The 18410-nt window shown below is 46.6% G+C and overlaps 1 protein-coding gene across 1 annotated transcript in view; it reads left to right on the top strand.

The window, feature by feature from the left end:
* Nucleotides 1–3512: 3512 nt before the first annotated feature.
* The window catches only part of LGI2 (leucine rich repeat LGI family member 2), a 30480-nt gene continuing 15582 nt past the window's right edge, over nucleotides 3513–18410 (top strand). The window contains exons 1-5 of the mRNA XM_081207776.1: nucleotides 3513–3929; nucleotides 4957–5028; nucleotides 10232–10303; nucleotides 14482–14553; nucleotides 16322–16393. Coding sequence (XP_081063902.1) covers nucleotides 3754–3929; nucleotides 4957–5028; nucleotides 10232–10303; nucleotides 14482–14553; nucleotides 16322–16393 — 464 coding nt within the window. The 5' untranslated portion in view covers nucleotides 3513–3753. The remainder of the gene's footprint in view (nucleotides 3930–4956; nucleotides 5029–10231; nucleotides 10304–14481; nucleotides 14554–16321; nucleotides 16394–18410) is intronic.

The following is an 18410-nucleotide window of genomic DNA, read 5'->3' as shown; positions in this document are numbered from 1 at the left end:
TTCTGACAGCAAGAACTGTTTGATAGTGGAACAGTCTCCCTCAGGAGGTGGTGAACTCTTGTTTCCTTGGAGATTTTTAAGCAGAGGTTGGATGGCCATCTGTCATGGATGCTTTGATTGAAATTCCTGAATTGCAGGGGGTTGAACTAGATAATTTGAGATATCGGTCTGTAACAAGCAAAAATTTGCCTTGGTTTATAATTTTCTGTGAAATTAGCAGGGCTCCCCCCCCCCCCAGCTGGAACTTACAGGAACGCGGTTCCGGCACCTCTCAGGTGGGTGCTATTGGAGGTGTTCATGGTGAGTTCCGGCACCTCTTTTTATAGAAAAATAGCACTGGAAATTAGATTTGTCTGTCTGAACAAACTTGAATCAAAAATATGTAGTAGTGAGAAAGGCTCTTGCAGGCAAAATAAAGAATAGCAGCTAGTAAACTCAAGAGGGAGAACGAACGAACAAGGGTTTGCATTGATATAATGAACAATGTTTGTCAAGACTAATCTGAAATCTGATATTGCTGCATAAGATTATTATCTATCAATAAATCAATAATGATAATAATAATACTTTATTTATGCACCGCCCATCTGGCTGGGTTTCCCCAGCCACTCTAGGCAGCTTCCAGAATATTAAAATACAATCTATCACATCATTTGCATTTCATCCTTCTTCCAAGAAACTCAAGGTGTTGTACATGGCATCCCCAGTCCAATTTTATCCTCACAACAGAGCTGTAAGGTAGGTTTGACCAAGTGGGACTGACTGGGCCAATATCACACAGTGAGCTTTGTTGCTGAGGAGGAATTTGAACCCGTGTTTCCCAGATCCGAATCTGACACTTTTCCTCACCCAAGTCCCTATAATAAGAGCCTTCAATAGATACTGGGCATTAATGGATATTTGCCTGCTGTAATAAATATCGGCCTGTTTCTCTGCTTCATGTCCAGTAAAAATAAAAAAAAACACACCTGGAGTACCACAATTTAAGGAGGATATTGACAAGCTGGAATATGTGCAGAGAAAGGAGACCAAGATGATCGAGTGACCAAGATGGAAACCAAGCCATAAGGGTATGTTTAGCCTGGAAAAGAAGAGACTGAGAGGTGTTATGATAGCCTTTTTGAAGTATCCTGAGGGACGCGGGTGGCGCTGTGGGTTAAACCACAGAGCCTAGGACTTGCCGATCAGAAGGTCGGTGGTTCAAATCCCCGCAACGGGGTGAGCTCCCGTTGCTCGGTCCCTGCTCCTGCCAACCTAGCAGTTCGAAAGCACCTCAAAGTGCAAGTAGATAAATAGGTACCACTCCTGCGGGAAGGTAAATGGTGTTTCCGTGCGCTGCTCTGGTTCGTTAGAAGCGGCTTAGTCATGCTGGCCACTGGAAGCTGGAAGCTGTATGCCGGCTTCCTCGGCCAATAAAGCGAGATGAGCGCCGCAACCCCAGAGTCGGTCACGACTGGACCTAATGGTCAGGGGTCCCTTTACCTAAAGGGCTGTCACGTGGAGGATGGAGGAAGCATGTTTTCTCCAGCTTTGGAGGCTAGAACCCAAACCAATGGATTCAAATTAAAAGAAAGGAGATTCCAACCAGGAAGAACTTTCTGACCATAAGAGCTGTTTGACAGCGAAATGGACTCCCTTGGAAGGTGGTGGACTCTCATTCACTGGAAGTTTTTAAGCAAAGGCTAGATGGCCATTTGTCATGTAACTGAGATTCCTACATTGCAGGGGTTGGACTAAATGACCTTTGGTTCCCCTTCCAACACTGAAATGCTATGATCGTCACAAGTCGCCCTGAATGATGCTCAGTGCATACAGACATCACATCCTTGATGCCATCCTTGCGCAGGACTTTGGTAATACGGCGCCCTGGGTGAGGACAAAGTGTAGTGCCCATTCCTTAATGATTCTTATTTACACAATAATATTTGGTACAGTGGTACCTCGGGTTAGGAACTTAATTCGTTCTGATGGTCTGTTCTTAACCTGAAACTGTTCTTAACCTGAAGAACCACTTTAGCTAATGGGGCCTCCTGCTGCCGCTGTGCCATCGCTGCACGATTTCTGTTCTCATCCTGAAGCAAAGTTCTTAACCCGAGGTACTATTTCTGGGTTAGCAGAGTCTGTAACCTGAAGCGTATGTAACCCGAAGTGTATGTAACCCGAGGTACCACTGTATTATTATTTGGTACTTTGAGTAGGTAAAGGTAAAGGGACCCTTGACGATTAGGTCCAGTCGTGGCCGACTTTGGGGTTGTGGCGCTCATCTCACTTTATTGGCCGAGGGAGCCGGTGTACAGCTTCCGGGTCATGTGGCCAGCATGACTAAGCCACTTCTGGCGAAACCAGAGCAGTGCATGGAAACGCCATTTACCTTCCCGCCGGAGCGGTACCTATTTATCTACTTGCACTTTGAGGTGCTTTCGAACTGCTAGGTTGGCAGGAGCAGGGACCGAACAACGGGAGCTCACCCTGTTGTGGGGATTCGAACCGCCGACCTTCTGATCGGCAAGCCCAAGGATCTGTGGTTTAACCCACAGCGCCACCTGCGTCCCTGTAACCCGAGGTACCACTGTATAAATATAGGTATCATTATCATCATCAACATCATCATCCCCCACCGTTTGGGCAGCCTTCACTGCACAGTGGGAAGCCTCCCAGAATCCCCCCCATGCTCCTTTGCTATGGGAATTTGCCCCATAACCCCACCAATGAGGTGGACCTTCTTTTAGAACTACAATGGTACCTTGGGTTAAGCACTTAATTCGTTCTGGAGGTCTGTTCTTAACCTGAAACTGTTCTTAACCTGAAGCACCACTTTAGCTAATGGGGCCTCCCGCTGTTGTGCCGCCGCCACTGCACGATTTCTGTTCTCATCCTGAAGCAAAGTTCTTAACCCGAGGTACTATTTCTGGGTTAGCGGAGTCTGTAATCTGAAGCGTGTGTAACCTGAAGCGTATGTAACCCGAGGTACCACTGTATTATTATTTGGTACTTTGTATAAATATAGGTATCATCCAGTGGCGTAGCATGGGGGGTGCAGGGGGGCCGGCCGCAACATCTGGGGGTTAGGGTTAGGGGGCGCAAATCCACGGGTTAGGGGACGCAAATTACTTGCCTTGCCCCGGGTGCTGACAACCCACGCTACGCCACTGGTATCATCATCACCCCCCACCGTTTGGGCAGCCCTCACTGCGCTCTGGGAAGCCGCCCAGAATCCCCCCCCCCAATGCCCCCTTGCTATGGGAATTCGCCCCATCATAAGATGGACCTTCTTTTAGAACTATTGATTGGGCGGGGTGAGGTTGTAAGGCGGGGGTTGGTGTTGGGGCGGATATGGGAAACTCCGATGGAGAGGATGGGTTCCTTGCCTCCGATTGCGCAGGGTCGGTGGGTAGCCGGCGATTTCTTAAAACTCTCCTTTGGCTGAATTATTCATGAGACCAAAAAAGAAAGAAAGAAAAGCAGGAGAAGGGGGGGGGGAGGATGAGGAGCTGTGGGGGGGGGAGCGGGAGGCCTCGGCGCTGATGTCAGTCCGGAGGAAGGAGCCTGAGCGCACAGCAGGATCCTGGGCGCTGCTTCCAGTGCTGCAGAGAGGGAGAGAGAGGGGGTAGCTTCAGGGTGCAGCATGCTGCCTGGCTCCCGTTCCAGCCTCTCCAGTAGCAGCGGCGGCGGCGGCGGCTGCATTGCTCGGGCCACGAGCGCAGCAGGGCCAAAGGGGGACCACGCGGCGGAGGCGGCGGCCGAGGGCGCACGATGGCTGGCTGGCTGGGCAGCGGCTGTCTCTGGCTCCTGGCGCTGGCGTGCCTTCTGCAGCGCGCCCAGGTGAGGAAGCCGGTGCGGTGTCCCGCCATCTGCAGCTGCACCAAAGAGTCCATCATTTGCGTCGGAGCGGCGGCGGTGCCGCGGAGCCCCGGAGACATCAGCTCCTTGTAAGTCGAGCCAAGAAGGGTGATGGGTGGGTGGGTGGCTGGCGCGCAACGCGGCGCACGGATGGCACCAGACCTTCCCTTCTGGGGCGGCGCGCGTGCATGCTTTACTTGGGATTTCTGCATTGCAGGGGGTTGGGCTGGATGACCCTCGGGGGTCTCCCCCCCTTCCGACACTCACTCCGCGATTCTAGGATTCTGACGTTCAGAGGGTGTTAGGAAAAGCAAAGCACCAAACTTGCCCCCTCCGGCTGCTCCGCGCAAACAGTGCGCATGGGAAGGGAGGCGCCCGCCTGGCGTTTCCGGAGATGCCTGCGCGGTCGCTCAGCCGGGAGATGTTGTTTTAGAGCGAGCAGAAGATGCTGCTGCAGCAGGCAGTTCCAGAGATGACAAAAGACTAGAGAGGGGCGGGTGATGCGGGAGAAAAGGCTCAGCCTATGAAACTCAAAGAATTGGGGAGATGCAGCGAGTAAGTGGCCATGTTCTCACTAGAGGGGAAGAAATGATTTTCAGCTGGTCTGAACTGTCTTGGAACAAACAGGATTCAGGGTCCTGGAAGTTGAGAGTGAGTTCACTGCCTTTGGTAATGTAGGACTTTTCAACTTGCCTCGCTTTAAAATCTGCTGGGCTTCAAAACCCTCCAGTCAGTCTTCAATTCTGTTTCACTCACTGATTGCTTCTGTTCAGTCATATGTCGTCTGTATCTACAGCTATAGCACAAAGGCACACATATATTACAGTGCATATATGTAATAGGTAGGAAAATAAATCCATAATATAAGGGGACGAAGAAAGCAGATCCCCATTCACTTTTCAGACAGAGGCAGTCAAATGCACACAATATTTTGGATTAATTGATAAATACGGTGAAAGGAGACCATAGAAAACTTCCGGAGGAGCAGGTTAAGAACTGTAAGGAAGGTCATGGAAAAGCTGTTAAGAAAGAGAGTCATAATGATGATGGTAATAATAACAAGAAAAAGTGTTGTAATTAGTTCCTATGGATTTTCCCTTGTATTTCCCCCCTCAGGAGCCTGGTAAATGGAACATTTTCTGAAATAAAAGAGAGAATGTTTTCACATTTGCCTTCCCTGCAGTTGCTGTAAGTATTAAATTTTTAATTTTTTTTATAAAAAGAGATGATCAAAGCTCTTGCCTGCAAAGAGGCATCCTGGGACTTTGAAATAACTATTTCTAAATCACAGACTGAGACCCACGATTGGTGAATGTTAATTTCTAAAACCACGTAAAGAGCTAAGGAGTCATTGCTTTGAAAGGAAAGGAAAGGTTAGTGTAGAGTCCAAAATAAATTGACATGCGATTGTAAAGCTTATTCTCAAATCCAGTTTCTTTTTTTTTAGAGGTGCACATTACAAACACTTCTCTTGTTTGACATTCGTTTGAAGGATTATGCTAAAATATTGGAAGGAAATTCTGCTCCAACAGCAATGTTACATTGTTGAGAGGCACCAAAAGAAACTGGATTCTTAAACACCACCACCACAAGCAACACCTTTTTAGTATACCTACTTAACAGCTTCCTTCTTATATCTCTGCCATAGCAGTATAATTCCCTATTTGGTTCCTTCCATATCCAAGTTGGCTTGAGTATGCTTAGTTCCCACCATGCTTTCGAATCGCAATTCACATTGTTGTCTCAAACTCCCTGGGCCTTCCTTTCTTCTGAGAAAGAGAAGGTGCCTCCCAGGCTCTCAGTTGTGGGTGGAAAGGAAACAGGAGCCTGCTTGATGGCTTGGCAGTTGCCAAAATCCACACCCCACACTGTAATTTTATCTTGGTTTGGGAATTGTTGGTGAAGCTGACTAAACAGCAGCCGTGCTGTCTCCCCTGCCCACCTAACAACCAAGGCCGATGACCTGGTGAACCAGCCACAAAACTTGCATGGCCCACAGACTGGAAAACAGGTCATGTATATGCTTCCAATTCTCTAGATGACTCTCTTGGGAGCAATGCGGTGAACTGCCAAGCCATGCAATCAATGCCCTGTGTTACACAACAGTTAACAAAGGGATAGGCTGAGATTATGGTTGCAAACCGTGAAGATCAGCATCTTAACCTTCCTGTACAATACTATCCAATGCCCTTCAGGTTATAAGTAAGTGTGGCTGACTTTCGTCCGACTTTACTGAAACTTTTGCAATCCTTATCCATTTTATGATTTGCGGTTGCTGTAATATTTGCACTCCTGTTTTGCGATAACTGTATTTTTGTGTGTGTTTAACCAATAAAATGTAGAACTTTGCAAAAGAATCAGCACAGCGCAGGCTGCAAGCACCAGCACATGCTCATGACGCCATCAGTTTGTGCTGACATCAGTCGGCTTCTATACACACCTAGAAAGGTCTGCAGGCACCTGCTGTAATCTGCTGGAGCCTTCTTATGAATTATAGTCCGTCTCCCTGTATATAGTGCCCAGTTCCACCCAAGTTGGAACTAGGAAATCCTGTCAAAAATTCAACTTTGGAAAGAATTCAATGGTCAGGGTAGAAATTAATGGTAACTGTGGGAAAGTGACAACAATTTACCCTTAGAGTTTGTTGGTTACACAAGCACCTCTGTCCTAGCTTGTCCCTCTGTGGACTTTTGGTCTACAGTTGCTTTACACCAGGAAGAGAGCTGGAATATACCCATCTGAGGATAAGGATGGCACCACCCATCTTTGCTTCCCTTTCCCTTGAGGGTGGAAAGAAGTCCCTAGAAATGTGTTTATGGCCTGAAAGGTGGGAGAGTCCCTGCAGATTTGCAGTGGCGCTGTGGGTTAAACCACAGAGCCTAGGACTTGCTGATCAGAAGGTCGGCGGTTCGAATCCCTGCGATGGTGTGAGCTCCCGTTGCTCGGTCCCTGCTCCTGCCAACCTGGCAGTTTGAAAGCACATCAAAGTGCAAGTAGATAAATAGGTACCGCTCCGGCGGGAAGGTAAACGGCGTTTCCGTGCGCTGCTCTGGTTCGCCAGAAGCGGCTTTGTCATGCTGGCCACATGACCCGGAAGCTGTACGCCGGCTCCCTCGGCCAATAAAGCAAGGTGAGCGCTGCAATCCCAGAGTCGGCCATGACTGGACCTAATGGTCAGGGGTCCCTTTACCTTTACCTTACAGAGTTGTAGTGCAATTCTGTTCTTTTATGCATTTCTGCTGCACTGGGCTCACGAGGATGAGCTACTCTTTTCTAGTAGTCATAGATTCTGTTCCTCTTATTCTGCTATCCAAGAGCACCTCTAACCCCCTTTTTTAATCCAATAGCGTCGTGTCTTGCCACTCTGCTCTTCCAAGGCGGTCCTGGCTTGTTCTATCGAGGTTCTGAGAGCATTTTCCATACAAATCATTATATCAACATTCATGTTAACATTTTCTATGGTTATTAAATGATGACCATATTTTGGCATTGATTTTTTTTTTGGTACTGTTTTACTCAGCTCTCTTTTTAAACTATAAAACATTAAACGGCACTATAGGAACCCAAGTCAGCAGAAATGCTAAATGAATGTTTGACAGTGATGTAGAACTTTGACTAATCTATCAATCAATCAACCAACCCGTTCAATGCATTCCATCGTGGCTTCCCAACACTCTGCCACACCCCAGTGTGGTAAAGAAACAGAACCCAGGGTACAGCTGTGCAGGCAGAAGGGGGAGGCAGAACACCCAGTGAGGTGGCCATAATCCATCATTCAGCTGAGTTGGCCTCTCCCTCCTCCAGCTGCCACCACAAGGCTACTTAAGGACCATCTTGCCCTGAGAGGGGGTGGGGGGTGGAAAGACAGAACAGCCTAGTGAGTTGCCCAAAATTTATCTCCTGGTGTTCCAGCTAAAGTGGTCTCTCCCCGAACTGCCAGCCCATGGCTACACAAAAAACATCTTGCCCTAGGAGAGGAGAGATCTAACTATATCCTAAATCAGGGGTCTGCAACCCGCGGCTCCGGAGCCGCATGTGGCCCTTTTACACCTTTGCCACGGCTCCAGGGCGGATACTAGCAAGGGGAGGAGGCGCATTGTGTGCCCCGACACTCCCCACTGTGGCAGGCGCTGTTCTGGCTGTGATGTCGCATGGGGGCAGTACATGCGTTAGTCACGCACCGTCCTGACGTCACCTTCCCGCCCGCCCGCCCGCTACATTGTATGGGGCATGTATGCTGGTCACTGCATTGAAAGGGGGCAGGTATGCTGGTCACTGTTTTGAAGGGGAGTGAAGAACACACACACACAAAAAGATAACTTGTTAATTTAATGTTTATTTCTATGAGGAGGAGTAATTCTGAGGGGTCAAACAAAGAAATAATAATAAAGTGACAAAAAATTTATTTTTTTATTGACGGGTTTTGCGGCTCCCAGTTTTTTTTTCTTCGGAAACGGGTCCAAGTGGCTCTTTTTGTCTTAAAGGTTGCAGACCCCTGTCCTAAATAAATAAAATAAAATCCTATATTTAAAATACATTCATACCTCAGGTTGAAGTAGCTTCAGGTTGAGCGTTTTCAGGTTGCGCTCCGCGGTAACCCGGAAGTAATGGAATACATCACTTCCAGGTTTCGCCGCATGCACAGACACTCAAAATGACGTCACGCGCATGCGCGGAAGCGGCGAATTACAACCCGCGCAGACGCAGGTTGCGTTTGCTTCAGGCTGCGAACGGGGCTCCAGAACGGATCCCGTTCGCATCCAGAGGTACCACTGTAAATGGCTATCATTCATTCCTATGGGGGGAAGTAAACCACTGCACTTGACGACAACATTCTGGTGGGCCACCAACATCTCCAGTCCCTCTAATATTGAGGTGACCTAGCTATCACATACAAGGCACATCCTGGAAGGGAGCAAGGTTCCACTTTCTCCACTTCCTGCCATTCACAAAGTTGAAAGATTCAGGACAGGAAAAAGGAAGTATTTCTTCATGGAGCACAGAAGGCAGTGGTGGCCACCAAATCCTATGGTTTTAGAAGGGAATTGGACAAATTCATGGAGGATAACGCTACCGGTGGCTACTAGCCAGAATGGCAGTATGCTTCTGAATACTAGTTGCTGGAAACCACAGGAGGGGAGCCTTTACTTTGAAAAAATTAGAGTGTTCAAAGCAGGCCGGTCACCGGAATACTCCAGCTAGGAATAATGGAATAGGACTCCGGTTCTGTTTTGTTGGTTTTCGGAACTGGGGCCATGATTAAGAGGGACGGCCGGGGGCATTCGTATTGTGCCGCTAGAGGTGAAATTCTTGGACCAGCGCAAGACGAACCAGAGCGAAAGCATTTGCCAAGAATGTTTTCATTAATCAAGAATGAAAGTCGGAGGTTCGAAGACGATCAGATACCGTCGTAGTTCCGACCATAAACGATGCCAACTAGCGATCCGGTGGCGTTATTCCCATAATTTACCTTTGTTGATATCTACAGGAGCCTGGCTAAAGGAACTTTAAAGACTGAATCTTCCTTTTGGACACCATTTGAATGAGCTTTCTGTTTGTGGCTTCTGTAGTAGATCTTGTATATAGCTCCCTCAATTTTTGGATTATTAATATAAGATTTAGAACGTAGAATGGTTTGGTAGCGTTTTGTGTGCCGCTTATGTGCTGCTTACTTTATACGGGCCTTCCTACTCGTGGGCTTCCCACAGGTAGCGGGCTGGTTGCTGTGTGCTGAACTAGACGAAACATTGGCCTGGATCCAGCAGGCTCTTAGTTCTTATGTCCTACTACCTACAGAGTCGGGACGCGGGTGGCACTGTGGGTTAAACCACAGAGCCTAGGACTTGCTGATCAGAAGGTTGGCGGTTTGAATCCCTGCGATGGTGTGAGCTCCCGTTGCTCGGTCCCTGCTCTTGTCAACCTAGCAGTTTGAAAGCACGTTAAAGTGCAAGTAGATAAATAGGTACCGCTCCGGCGGGAAGGTAAATGGTGTTTCTGTGCGCTGCTCTGGTTCGCCAGAAGCGGCTTAGTCATGCTGGCCACATGACCCGGAAGCTGTACACCGGCTCCCTCTGCCAATAAAACGAGATGAGCGCCGCAACCCCAGAGTCGGTCACGACTGGACCTAATGGTCAGGGGTCCCTTTACCTTTTACTAACTACAGAGTCATATTTGATAACAAAGCAATGCGTGCTTAGTTGCACCAAAGCAGGGCGTGTGTGAGAGAGTATTAAACGCTCACTGATGACTTGTTAATGGTCCTTTTTGTGCATTCTGAAGAAACTGACTAAGGGAAATTCAGCTTTGTCTAGCATTTCTTCACAGTGCTTTAAATTGTATGGTAGCCTTTTAAAAACATCCCCCCTCTTAATGTTTGCATTCCGTTTTTTAGACTGCTGAATTCTAACTCATTTACTATCATACGGGATGATGCCTTTGGGGGTCTGTTCCATCTCGAGTACTTGTAAGTTCCTTCTTTTGTTTAATGTAGTAAACTAAGATTTCTTAAATGGATCAAGCTGCTCTGATGATTTACCAGTGCACTGTCCCTGAAGGAAATGTTCTTTTCTCTAGATGACATTACATGTTGTGACTCATGTGGGGCAAGTGAATGCGTGTGAACATTCTCATCTTTCTGCTTTCCACTGCAAGATATAATGTGCATACTAGGAACGAATACAATTCCCCAACTGGCGATGCCTGGGCTCCAGAAACAGGGAGCTGTTGTGCATTTCTCGGCAGGAAATGTACATGAATTCCCATTTAGCACATGGCAACTTGCAGTGGAACGCTGACGTGCAATATTGCTTGCCTTTCTCTTTCTTCAGCACTTAATGTCTAATTATTTCCGGAGGGCTAGCTATGCTTGTCTGTTTCAGCAAAACCAACAGTCTTGCGGCACCTTCAAGTTTGCTAGTTTTTAAGGTGCCACACAGCTCTTTGTCGTTAAGCACCTTATAAGGTTTTGCACAAAACTGGAGAAGTTATAGCTTACTTTGAACATGTATTTTGTGTTATGTTTCATGTGTTAAGGGTCAGGACTCCACGCACTGCAAAGGGGCTTTGAATTGTCTTTTCACAAATAACAGGCCCCCTACCACCGATGCCACATTGGAAACTGTTTTTAAAACTGAAGGGACTTTCCAAAGCAGATTGTAGTAGGGCATGGGATGGGGTGGGGTGTTTGCTGTTGTTTTAAAAAAATCCCAGTGATCATGTTCAAGTCCTTTGGTGTGCCTGAAGCATAGGCGCCGACTCCATGGGGCTTGAGGGGGCTCGAGCCCCCTCAAAAAATTTTTTGGGGGGGCTCAGCCCCCCCAATAATCTCGGGCGGGCGCCCTTCCAGCAGAGCGCCGCCGCCGTCCCCCGCCTCCTCCCCACCTGCTCCTTCGCCAGCCAGCCAGCCGCGCGCCCTAATCGGAGAGCCCCGGCCGGAAATCCCGCGAGAACAGGGGAATCCCGACTGGCCACACCTCCCAGCCAGCCAATCGGCTGGCTGGGGGGCGTGGCTTGCCCTATTTAGGGCCGGAGCCACTTTATTTGCATATTCATGAGCTTATTTATTATTCATGAGCTTTCCCGGGCCCCCCCAATATTTTTTCTAAGTCCGCGTCCCTGGCCTGAAGTAGCTCTTTGGATCCCAGCCAACGTGATAATGATTAAGAGCTGGTGATAAATTGGGCACCTCATTCCAGCTGAGACATATTGTGTGTGGACTCAATCCGAGAGCATTTAAAGCTCACGAAATGTGCTGAATTACTGTGAGTTCACTGTGAGTTTTCACAGAAAAATGGGAAATTTGACCTAAACAAATATATGTTTTCTAAGCGCAGTCATAAAGGGACGCGGGTGGCGCTCTAAACCACTGAGCATCTTGGGCTTGCCGATCAGAAGGTTGGCGGTTCGAATCCCCGCGACGGGGTGAGCTCCTGTTGCTCGGTCCCTGCTCCTTCCAACCTAGCAGTTCGAAAGCACGTCAAAGTGCAAGTAAATAAATAGGTACCTCTCTGGCGGGAAGGTAAACGGTGTTTCCGTGCGCTGCTCTGGTTTGCCAGAAGCAGCTTAGTCATGCTAGCTACATGACCCGGAAGCTGTCTGTGGACAAACGCCGGCTCCCTCGGCCTTTAGAACGAGATGAGTGCTGCAACCCCAGTCTGCGACTGGACCTAACGGTCAGGGGTCCCTTTACCTTTACCTAAGTGCAATCATGTGCTCTGTTGCATCCCAATTGATGCATTTCCCCCTCTGTGCCATAGAATTAATGTCAAAAATAACAAATAAGGATGACAGAAATAGCTACAGCCCTTAATATTACCACTGTATGGTACTGTTGCTGTTTACATTAAAAAAATGGAAACACAGCCTCAGCTATGGTGTGTCATCAGCCAATACAGTGGTGCCTTGGGTTACAGATGCTTCAGGTTACATACGCTTCAGGTTACAGACTCCGCTAACCCAGAAATAGTGCTTCAGGTTAAGAACTTTGCTTCAGGATAAGAACAGAAATCTTGCTCCAGCGGCGTGGCAGCAGCAGGAGGCCCCATTAGCTAAAGTGGTGCTTCAGGTTAAGAACAGTTTCAGGTTAAGAACGGACATCCGGAACGAATTAAGTACTTAACCCGAGGTACCACTGTACTTACTTCAGTAGCCACGTAGAACCAGGAGCCTTCCGATTAAACAAAAAAGTTTAATCCCCACTTTCTCACTGACCTCCTTTTCATTCTATATCCTAACCACAAAATCAGGAAGCTCACGTGCATATATCTCATGCTGCTTCAGGAGGCCAATCCATATTACATATGGTTTTGATTAAGTTAATGCCACGATGACAAGGCAGGGTTACAGATTGGGTGCAAAAAGCAAATGTATTCCCTCTGCCCAAACTTGATTTATACTGTTCCTCCATAACAAAGATCCAACACAATTCATATTTTATGCCAAATAGTCTTTTTTTAAAAAAATAGATTTTTATTAAGATTTTAAAGGTTACAAAAGATAATAATAAAAAAACAATCAAAGAGAAAAACAAAAAAAGAAAAACAATACATATACAGAAAAAAAAATCATCAAAAAATAGAAAGAATAAAAGAAATTAAAAAAAAACCTCATCAAACCTTTAATTCACTTGCTTACATTCACCTATTTCCTTGACTTCCTCACACCTCCCATTTTTGTATTCTAATTTAATTAGATGTTCCAGCAAATCCTTGCATCCAAATAGTCTTAATTTGTTGCTGGGTTGTTGTTTTTTATAAGAAATCGATTTTAGTGACGTAGCCTACTTTAGCTGTGCTATAAACATTTTATGAGCGTCTTTGTATGGTGCTTTGAGTTGTTTATGTAATAAAAAACAGTAAGGTATAAATGTTGAAATCAGTAAGTCCTTTTCAGTCCTACTGATTTCAGTAGGAGAGATAATCACATGGTTTAATATCTCCCATTGGAACCAGTGGGACTTAAAAGTTCTGGGTCATGAATTTCCTTTTATCTTGGTTCTAGAATTTTGCAGCTTCAACTCAGGAGAGTGGGGTTACAAATGTGTGAAGAAATATAACAGCACAAGCCTATGCATGCTTACTCAGAAGTATGTCCCATAATATTCACTGGGAGTTACTCTCTAGGTGTCCACAGGAGTAGAGCTGGGAAGGCATTGTATTCCTTGTGCTGCAAGCTCCTGGTTGCCGTCACTTCTTTTGCACCTAGTGCCTCTTAAAAAATTATGTTTACAGTTTTCTTCCAAAAACAAAAATGTGGCCAAATGTTTGTGCATTGAAACAACACCAGTCCAACATGGTGATGTTATGAACGTAGGCCAAGTGGCAAAGAGTTAGCCATTGTCTAGTTGGGGCTATTTAAGCAGTATATATGTGTGGGATGCGGGTGGCGCTGTGGGTTAAACCGCAGAGCCTAGGACTTGCTGATCAGAAGGTCGGCGGTTCGAATCCCTGTGACGGGGTGATCTCCCCTTGCTCGGTCCCTGCTCCTGCCAACCTAGCAGTTCGAAAGCACGTCAAAGTGCAAGTAGATAAATAGGTACCACTGAGGCGGGAAGGTAAACGGCGTTTCCGTGCGCTGCTCTGGTTTGCCACAAGCGGCTTAGTCATGCTGGCCACATGACCCAGAAGCTGTACACTGCTCCCTCGGCCAGTAAAGCGAGATGAGCACCGCAACCCCAGTCGGCCACGACTGGACCTAATGGTCAGGGGTCCCTTTACCTTTACTTATGTCTGACTCACAGGGACAGTTGTTACATGACAAGCAATAAAAGCATATTGCAGCCTGACCCAAAGTCTAGCAAGAGCCCTGCTGCTCACACAAAGCTCCTGAGGGTGACTCTCGTGTGTGCACTGAAATGAGCAGTTTGGTTAATGGAGGCTTTTGTTAATCAGACCACAGCAGACACTTAAGCCAAGAAAAGTGGAATAATTGGTGCTATTTTTATAGAAAAAGAGGTGCCGGAACTCACGGCAATGGCACCCACATGAGAGGTGCCGGAATAGAGTTCCAGCGAGTTCTGTCTGGGGAAAAAGCCCTGGGAATAATGCTGTTCACGTTTTATTCAGTATTTGCTTTTGTTCTTCTACCAGACAAACTGAAACATTCTCTTTAACGTGTGTCTTTCAATCAAATCTTTCTGCATAGATTTATTGAAGGAAACAAGGTAGAAACCATTTCAAGAAACGCATTTCGTGGCCTTCGAGATTTGACACACCTGTAAGTCTTTTAATGCTACTTTGAATTATTTATATCTTGCCCCAAACTAGATTTTCCAGTACCGGCACTGTAGGTACAGCTATGGTATATTTCTCACTTCACTGCATAAGCCGCAGTGGGCTATGCAAAAATGTGAAACAAGAAATGTTCTAGCCCTCATTGTTGGATAAAGTCATTTATTTATTTTTTTTGTTAAGACTAAAGAATCAAATGAACGTAGAATAGGTGGTGGGAGGCCATGTATTCTGTGTTCTTCATGTGCTCTACAAGACACTTAAATTGCAATCACCTCATGGTTTACATATGAAGAGAAACACATTGTGTGGAGTCAATTTTAGGGGTGTTTCTTTCATGGTAAATGATTACAGTCATACCTTGGGTTAAAGTTGCTTCAGGTTGAGCATTTTCGGGTTGCACTCCGCAGCGACCCAGAAGTAACGGAACACGTTACTTCCGGGTTGCGCCACTCGTGCATGCGCAGATGCTCAGAATGACATCGCATGCATGCGCAGAAGCAGTGAATCACGACCTGCGCAGACGTGGATTGCGTTCTCTTCGGGATGCGAACGGGGCTCCGGAACGGATCCCATTTGCATCCAGAGGTACCACTGTATTAGTGTCATAAGACAATGTCTGAATATTTCACGGCTAGTTCAAAATATAAACTATTTCGTAATGTGGGGAGTAAACGTGTCAGATTTTGCAAGAGTCCCAGACAAGCCTGGCATTTAGCAACATCATTAGGCATCAGCTGGGGGCCCTGCACTGGTCAAGAAGGTCGGGTCAGGGGTCTCCAACTCACCAACCCAGAACATCAGAAATTGCAAATCAACATGATAATTTTAAATATCCTTATCTGCATGTTCCAACATATGCACAAGGCAACATGTACAGTGGTGCCTCGCAAGATGGAAAACTCGCTAGACGAAAGAGTTTTCCGTTTTGGAGGTGCTTCGCAAAATGAATTTCCTATGGGCTTGCTTTGCAAGACGACAATGTCTTGCGAGTTCCTGCTGGTTTTTTTTCCCTCCCCCCCCTTTTTCTAAGCCGCTAAGCCGCTTATCAGTTGATCCGATCAGCAGATAAGCCGCTAAAAGACACTAATAGCGCTAATCCGCTAATCCGTCAATGGGCTTGCTTCGCAAGATGAAAAAACCGCTAGACGAAGAGAATCACAGAACGGGTTCTTTTCGTCTTGCGAGGCACCACTGTATGTCTAATTACTTTCCCTCCTCTTCATTTCTGGACCCAATGAGAAGCAGGAATAGCCATAATGGCTGCTCAGGGGCTTAATGAGGCAGCCAATGAGCATTTTCTGTTAAAAGCAGGAAGAACTTGTTCCTAAAGTTGATTGTGTGAGGGAGGCTGGGCATGTGGCCTAGACGGAGCGAATGCAAATTCAGCAGGCTCATTACTGTACTTAAAATATGTAATTCTATATGCAACCTTTGTAGGTGTACTTTCTTCATCCTAAGCCACAAAAACAGAACGAAATCTGTTTGATGGCACCTTGAAACTAGTTTTTGCAAAGCTTGTCATTACAAACTTATAAACAAGAGCCGCAACGTTCTATTCTCATGAATTAAGTCAGGAGTGTTAAGGTTTCCATTAACGTTCAAGGGTTTTACGTAATTCATTCATAATCCTATTAGTCACTGTCAACATTGGGAATTGGGCATCATCCAACGGTTAACATTAGCTAAGTGCTGCTCTATTTAGTGATTATCATCTCTTCAACTATTTTAACACCTAACTTTACTTTTTCCAGTTCTTTGGCCAATAACCAGATTAAAGCTTTGCCAAGGGATGTCTTCAGTGATTTAGATTCTCTGATTGAACTGTAAGTAAAGCCAACCAAACCGTTTGTGTTGTTGTTATTGCAAGCCTGTCCTTGTGTGGGTTTCTAAACTCCGAGTTTGGAATTTGGAATATTGTTTGTAGTTTGAACTGATGCTGAAAACAAATACATCAACTGGCACTTGCTTTCTGGTAGCCTGAATCCAGATTGCCAAGTGAAATATTTTTCATTACCTTTTTGCTAATGTTCTCATGATAGCAATAGTCATGGTAATTAATTCTTCTGCATGGGTGCTTTATCTAACATTTGGATGCATGTGACCACCCACTTTTAAATTATATATTGCTAAGTAAATATATACGTTCTCAAGTAACATGTACATCACTTGAGTTGCCATCTCTCAATTATTCAACACTTGATGACTGAAAGCTGAATATATGAAATGACCCCACGAATAGAATGTGCCCTTATCCGACACAAAGAAACGTGTGCAAACTAGGGGCATTTGCACATTTTACTGACTCAAAAGCCCACCTAACTTTTTTCAGATCTCACTAGACACCTTAGAATTCCAGCCCATTGACAGCATTTCCAGTGTACTTCTGGGCCAAATTTGATGTTAAATTGAATTACTTTGTTATTTTCCTCCATATTTCTTTTAAACCAAAAGCAGTACAGTGGTACCTCGGGTTAAGTACTTAATTCGTTCTGGAGGTCCGTTCTTAACCTGAAACTGTTCTTAACCTGAAGCACCACTTTGGCTAATGGGGCCTCCTGCTGCCACCGCACCGCCGGAGCATGATTTCTGTTCTCATCCTGAAGCAAAGTTCTTAACCCGAGGTACTATTTCTGGGTTAGCGGAGTCTGTAACCTGAAGCATCTGTAACCTGAAGCATATGTAACCCAAGGTACCACAGTATTGACAAGCTGCCACTCAGGACTGAAGAAGGGCATGTAGAGATAGGCTGCTTAACTCTTGCCTTCATGCTATCTTTCAACTCAAAATTGCCCACCTTGCAAGGGGAAAGATATGGGGATCCTTTCATCTTTTCACCCAAGCATGGGAAAGTAGCTGGGCGTGTATGTGGACAAAACGCAGGAATGGAAAGGGTTTAGTAGCCCCCTTCCCCTTCCCCCTCCAGCTGATCTTCGGTTCTCCATTCCAGTCTCTGGGGAAAACAAATAAGGAAGGAGGGTTGGAAAAGAGACCCACAGAAATCTAGTATACAGTGGTGCCTCGCAAGACGAAATTAATTCGTTCCGCAAGTTTTTTCTTCTTGCGAGTTTTTCGTCTTGCGAAGCACGGTTTCCCATAGGAATGCATTGAAAATCAATCAATGCGTTCCTATGGAGACTGTCCGGGGACAGAGGGGAAGTGCCGCGCGCCTTCCCCTCTGTCCCCGGACTTTTTAAAGCAAGGGGCGGCGGGGAGAAGATTGCTTCTCCCTGTTGCCTGCCCCGCAATCTCCGGGGACAGAGGGGAAGACGCGCGCGCCTTCCCCTCTGTCCCCGGACCTGTTTTAAAGCAAGGGAAGGGGCAGCGGGGAGAATCCTTGGTTCAAAAGGGGTCCGGGGACAGAGGGGAAGGGAGCCGCCCCTTGGTTCAAAAGGGGTCCGGGGAGAGAGGGGAAGGCGTGCGCCTTCCCCTCTGTCCCCGGAGATTGCGGGGCTGGCAATGGGGAGAAGCGATCTTCTCCCCGCCGCCCCTTGCTTCAAAAGAGGTCCGGGGTGCGGGGGCAAGCTTCGTTTTGCGAAGCAAGCTCATAGGGAAATTCGTCTTGCGAAGCAACTCGAAAACAAAAAAACCTTTCGTCTTGCGAGTTTTTCGTCTCGCGAGGCGTTCGTCTTGCGGGGCACCACTGTAATTGACTGACTTGGTTTCGAAAAAGTGTAAGTGAATCAGGGATGGAATCCTCACAGCCATACTCTGTTTCCAGTGTCACACCAGTCACAATGCCCTAGTTTAAGCGCTTATTCAACAGTGCATTTTTGTGAAAGTGCAGATATACTAAAAGCTGCATTCAGCAGTAACCTTTTAGAGATCTGCTTGGGGAGAGGC

This window comes from Podarcis bocagei, assembly GCF_964188305.1.
Source record: "Podarcis bocagei genome assembly, chromosome: 9".
Classification (NCBI taxonomy): Eukaryota; Metazoa; Chordata; class Lepidosauria; order Squamata; family Lacertidae; genus Podarcis; species Podarcis bocagei.
This window is presented reverse-complemented; position numbering and strand designations above follow the sequence as displayed.